The 6787-nt window shown below is 27.9% G+C and overlaps 1 protein-coding gene across 1 annotated transcript; it reads right to left on the bottom strand.

Annotated features, from left to right (window-relative positions):
- Positions 1–1088: 1088 nt before the first annotated feature.
- LOC100306525 (uncharacterized) lies at positions 1089–2133 on the bottom strand. The gene is given in 3 exon segments (NM_001249354.2): positions 1089–1355; positions 1668–1730; positions 1836–2133. Coding segments are annotated over 3 exon segments (297 nt in total). The 5' UTR covers positions 1989–2133; the 3' UTR covers positions 1089–1274.
- Positions 2134–6787: the final 4654 nt, after the last annotated feature.

The following is a 6787-nucleotide window of genomic DNA, read 5'->3' as shown; positions in this document are numbered from 1 at the left end:
TCATTTATAATGACGGTTCTTATTAAATCATCTTAAAAAAGTTATCATTTTAAGACAATTTTCAAGCAAATAACTGTCTTAGTAGGATACTTTTCTAAAATGATTTTTAGGTCAAAACCATTTTAAAATGTAGAATTTCTAAGGTGATTTTTCAAAAAATCGTATTAGAATTTTTTTTTCAAAAAAAAATAAAAATGAGGATTCTAAGATGATCTTTAAGACGTTTTTTCAAAGAACCGTCTTAAAATGTATTTTTTAAAAAAAAATCAAAATCGAAAATTATAAGATGAGTTGTTTAAACTTAATTAGTAATCTCAAATTTGAGACCTATATATATGCAACTGGTTAAATACTCAGAAAAAATTTATCATCCATAATAGTCCTACTTGATTCAAGTAATATTAATTACCTCTCTAAAAAAATACATGCGATATTAAAAAAAAATCCCCTCACATGTATGCATATGCCTGGGAATAAAGCATACTTTAACTTCAACTTAAACGAATAAGGACCTAATTAGTTTCAGAAATATTTTTTGTAAATGTAATATGACATTTTTTTTCATTACTAGTATAAATAGAAATTATATTTTCAAAGGACCCCAAGTTGTAACCCTTGTACTCTTTATTCTTTTTAGCATTGGAATTTGGAAACGAGGATTACATCATGCAATCCACCTCATATGGCAGGTTTAACATGTTTGGTTGTGAATTGAGATGTCATATATATATAAAAATAAAAGGGAGAGCAGAAATTATTTTTATTTTTCTACAATGCAAAATCATGTACTATGATTCTCGGTTATCTCTGTCATGTCCATATAAAATTAGTGTTCACTTTACTAATCATTTATGTATTTAAGCTGAAATAACACTTAACAATACCTTATTTAATGCAATATTACACTCTCTTGGAAATGATAATGATTTATAATTTTTTGAAATTTGACTTTCATGATGTTTTCAAATTAATTTACTGCTGCATTTATGGTATTATCTGCGATCAAAGAGTCTTTGATGCTTTGTGAAGAAGAACTCCTTAATTCTAAAATGAAGATTATAAAGCAAAATAGATATGGAAGTCAAATTCAGATCAACACAAGACAATAACATTCCCAATTGAAGGTAATAAACTGTTTGATAGGACTTAGGAGTAATTATTTAATCCACATGCAACACATTCTAATTAAAACAAAGAAAACAACAGACACATAAGAACTCCTAATTAAAGCTTCAGCTTTCCACAGGACCATCATATTCCAACCGAATAATGCTTCATTCGTCGTCGTCATCGTAGTCAGACACGACACCATCCTCTTTCACCTGCTTTGAGCTTGTTCCCACTGGCACCAAACCCTAATACCAAACACAATTAACACATAAGCTTTCAACATTTTCACATTTTCCATCAAAATGTTAAGTAGAAGTATATGTAATTCTAACATAACACTTCTTCAGAACAAATTACGAATCTTTTCATTTACTAGCATGGTGCTTGTGTTAATTACACAGATCCTGTTCCATTCAGGGAAAAAAAAAACTTTTGAAAGCAACAGCATCAGGATCCCGTGTATACCCCACAACAAAAAAAGTTCTGATAAATCTGCTGAATAAAAGTGAACAATTATTACGGAATCGCAAAAAAGAAAAAAAAAACATTTCAATTACCGCCAGGAATATTTTCAGGGCATCTTCTTTTGAGTGAGAATTGATGATTTTGAGAGCTGCCTCCTGCACAAAGAATTTTAATTAAGAATTTTTAAACAAAAACAAAAACAAGAGAAAATAATTAAAGCTGGAAACCGTATATAAAGAGAAAAAATGGGTATATCAAACCCTTGCAACTTTCATCTCCTCCTCAAGCAAAGTTTTAGGCTCATCATCAATGGAAGTTGTCCTTTCAAGTGTGGGAGGAGGAGGAGGCATCAATGGAGTTAGTGGCTTCTCCATGTTATCGTTCTTCTTCTCTGACGCTTGATGCTTATTCATCTTCAGTTGTTGTTGTTGCACAAAGGAAAGAAAACACACAAAAAACCACTACTCCCACCCTTGAATAAATAGAATGAGAAGGGAGAAAAATGACACTTGATTGTGGCTTTTTTTTTTCCTAATTTGTAACCGAAGGTGTGCAGCTGAAAATGGGGCATCTTTGACTGTCATTATGAAGAGGGGTGAGGGGCACAGCTGTGCTCTCAACAGATGAATTAACGTGGCAGCCATGGCGAGGAACAAACAGAAACGCACATACAAATGGCAGAAAAACAGGTGAATATAGGCTTCTTAGGCTCTAGTAACGCATGAGAGATGAAACAACCAAGCACGCAGTAGAAGCCAAAAGGGTTGTTTCTCTTGCTCTCTCTAGGAGGTTTATTATGGTTACTAGTGGAAAACAGGCATGTAATGTCTGTTTATTAAATTTGGGTTATTTTTAATTGTGAATTTGGTTTTTTTAATAATCTATTACTTAATTTATTTGATATGAGAGTTTGAAAAATTAAAGAACGACAGGTGTAAGGGGTACCTAATCTGAGAGTGTAGTTCAAACTTCAAAGATAAAATTGTAAGTAATTAAGAAAATTGTTAATGAATAAAATAGTCTAATAAAAAGGGGAGACTAAAAGAAAGCTTTTTATTAGACTATTTTATTCGGTACCTATTTTCTTAATAGATTATAAAGATTAACGATTTCATATATATGATTAACTTTATATAGAGCTTAAGAAAGAATTGTTAGTGTAGTGGGTAGTTTAGCTAGAGAGTATTAATCGATAAAATAGTGAATAATTTAGAAAATAATTAAAGAATACAATAGATTTAAATAAATTGGATAAGACATTGAAATTAAGCTTCTTCATTTAATTTCATTTAGAAATCTTAAATTTGAATCAATGAAAATTGGTTCTTAATTTTAATATGGTTTAAATATATTTTTTTTCTCTTGATATTTTTTCAATTTGATTCATATAAAAAATTGTTCACTTATAAGACTATGTTTTTTCAATCTTGATTCATGTAAGATATTTAATTTATTTTTAATTTATGTAAATTTATATTTTTTAAAATTTTGGTTAATATAAATGCAAACTTATGAATATTATAAATGAAATTAAAATATGCATGGACTAAAATTGAAAAATATTAACGATCAAAATTATAAAAAAAATAAAAAATGTTAACTTACAACATATCAAAATATATTTAAGTTTTTCATTTTTTTTACAGGATTTACTGAATTATTAGTATATTTTTCTTCTTCTTTTTAGGAAATGAGCCTTTATTCCCTATTGAAAGGCTTAATTCTTTAGGTGAATTTAAAGAGAAATAAGTAACAGGATTAAGAATCCTAAAGAAATAGCAAGTGAGTTTTCAATAACTATTCCTAACTCAAAGAATTGCAAGGTCTCAACGACCACCCTAACATATTCATACATTAATATATAAATCAGAAACTATTCCAAGAATGACCAAATCTTATAACACATTTAAGAACAAGAAGTCAAGAAGACGAAAAGAAACATAATTTTGTCAATAAACCAAATCAAGAATATTCAAGATCCTTCGAAATCAGCCTAATCCCAAAAGATTGACAGGGATGTTTATAGTTGTTTATATTGGAAGCCCAGGTCAATGAGATTACAATCAGCAATGTAGACCTAGAGCTCCTGGGCATTCTAAAGAAAGGGACAAGGAAACCACCCTTTCCTGCACATAGAGGATCATATTAGAACCCCCAAGGACTTTGCACTATTGAGCTCCCCCAACATGCTCTATCCTTGCCTTAGCTATAGGCATGCCATGCATAGACAATCAAATTTCAAGCAAATGAAGTTTTCCAGATAACACACATGTGAACCATAAAAACATCTTGGTTGAAGTTACCATAAAAATCACGCCTTCAAATAATGCACTTTGCCTTCTCTCATTTCTAGAAGAAAAATCATAGAGAATCTAAACTCCTTACAAATAACTTGAACCAAAATACAAATACCTCTAGAGCTTGTGCCCCTACAATTCCAAGTAATAAAATTTATGACGACGCACTAGGGGTTGTGAAGGCTCTAACACCATATTCATAGAGACACTCCATCCTTTGACAACATCTTGGGGCTCAACATTGATTTGGATGGTTGCTCACCTTGCTCGATCGTTCACTACCCCCATCGAATCCACCACCATATCCTTCTTTAGATTAACCACTTGTTGAGCACTAAATGTGTGAGCATCCATATGGAACTTGCTATTACTAGTTTTCAACATATGCCTTTAATTTGCCAATCAAGAGTGGCATCCCAAACTTCATCTCCCATGAATTATCCAAATACCGCTTGCTATACGAAGCATTTTCTCATCCACTAGCTTTTGTTTTAGTCTTTTTTCTTCAGCATAAAACATTTCAGGTCGTTTAGCACAAAAAGCCTAAGGGCACGTCACATCTAGAGATGATAAAAAAGTCCTCATACTCAGCAGACAGTAGCGGGTAAACCCCTCTATAGATTAAAAATGAATAGCTTAATAGATACATGTTTGTTAGAGAGGCAAGTGCACATAGTAAGGTACTTAGTACTGTCAAAATTATTTTTTAGAATTTATTTATTTTTACTTCTTCAAAATTTATATTTTAACAAATATCTACAGATACCCAGAAAATACTTATAAACTTCATGGATATCTATTTAACAGATCCCATTCAAATACGAGTGGCTGGTCAGAGGCTACTACATTATACCCACCCCTCCTTAGCCCACTTGCATGTGTTCGGCTTTGGATATTGGCACTTCTACAGTGGATCCAGTCTTGTTCAGCGGATTTATTATCCCATTATCGCGTTCCAAGGTAGCCCTTTTAATATTGTTTTAAAAATTGGACCAAGCCAGTATAATGACCGATCCATTAACTCTAAAAATCGAAGAAAATTAGACCAATGAGAATTGTTAAAGAACCTGTGAAAACTAGTGAGAATCAATGAAAAAACAATGCAAAAAAATCGTTTGAACTTGTCTTTTAAAGTTTTCATTTTAAATAAAAATTATTTAATGTAAAACATCTTTAAGATGAATAAAAGCACATACTTAAAAAATACGGATAAATATAAATTATTTTATTAGTTATTATTAATTTTTATCTTAAGAAAATATAATATAGTAATTAATTTATATTAATTTACAATTTTTTAGATCCTAAATTATCATTATTTATATTATTTTATTACTTAAAATACTATATAATATTAAAAAATAAAATTTAATTGTTACAGTTCAACTACAATTTAACCACAATTAAACTATTGAACCTTAAACTATGTTCGTCAATTCAACCAACAGTCCAATTTTCAGAACATTAATTTTTCTCACTTCCTCTATTTTTTAAACTAGAGCTACGTTGACCTCATAAGTATAATTTATTTATAGATTCTATCTCTTGGTCAATATGAAAATTCTCTCCTTGATTCTCAATCATATCATCCTTCGCCAAATTCGTTAATGTTTCATACTGGGACACATGATTTACATCAGCATGACAGATTTTTTCCTCTCTGAGTCCTTTTTAATGTTGTTATCCATCATCACACGACGGTTCTTTTCTTTATTTAATTTGTTCACGAGCGTCCAAGGCCCATAAAAAAAATCCATTATATTGGTCAATGATTTATCTTTCTTCTCTAAATTAGGAACTCCGCTAATTACTCCTCATGGTTGATCATTAACTGTGATGTCAAGCCTAGTAATTTCTCCTTTGGCGTAGTATTTAGATTCTCCCCTTGGGAGCACTTTTACCAAAAGGGATAATTTTTTTTTTTTTTGGAGGTGGATTTTAAATTATTATAAAAAATAAAATAATTCATAATAAATATTATGATTTTTAAATTAAAAATTGTAACATTTATTATAATTTTTTATTTTATTTTTAATTGAAGTTATAAAAAAAATTTCAACTCCAGTTTAATTTTTTTATTTACAACTTTAAAGTAATATAACTTTTTTTTAACTTAGACATTGAAGTTCTAAGTTTTTTTTAAATTTTTTTGGACTTACAATTTTGAAGTCGTAAGTTCTTTTTATGTTTAAAGTTTTTTTATAATTTTTTATTTACTTGTATTTTCTTTTTTTTTCTTTCCAATTTTTATATAAATTGTAAATAATTTTAATTATTTAATTTTTAAATAAATATTTTAAATTTTACTTGTTATTATTTTATTTAATATCTTGTATATAATTTTTATATGGTTTTATTTAATATTTTATATATTTTTCAATATTGTTTATTTAAAATATTTTATATAATTTTTTATTTAATATATTTAAAATAAAATACTTGAATATAAATACTTAAATTTTAAATCAAGTAAATTTAAACATCCAAGACATTTAAATAAAAATTATATATTTTTAACATAATCGTAGTAACTGTTTATACAAATATTTTAAAAAAATATTAAATATCATTATGTTAGATTTGTATTTCATTTAAAAACAAATCAAATTCAATAACATTATTAAAAAATTATCTAAATTTTAAATATACAAAATATATTAAATAAAATAATATTAAAAAACATATAAAATATTTTAAATAAAACAATGTTAAAAAATATATAACATACTAAATAAAATCATATAAAGATATTAAATAAAACTAATAAAAAATAAAAATATTTATTTAATAATTAAATTAATAAAATTATTTTAAAAAATTGAAAGCAAAATAAAAGAAAATAAGAAAATAAATAATCCTAAAACTAAAAAACTTACGTGGTCTGAAACCACAAATCTCTGGGCGGCGGGAGAATG

The sequence above is a fragment of the Glycine max genome, chromosome 6 (assembly GCF_000004515.6).
Source record: "Glycine max cultivar Williams 82 chromosome 6, Glycine_max_v4.0, whole genome shotgun sequence".
NCBI lineage: Eukaryota > Viridiplantae > Streptophyta > Magnoliopsida > Fabales > Fabaceae > Glycine > Glycine max.
Note: the sequence above shows the minus strand (reverse complement) of the source record. Positions and strands in the feature narration are given on the sequence as shown.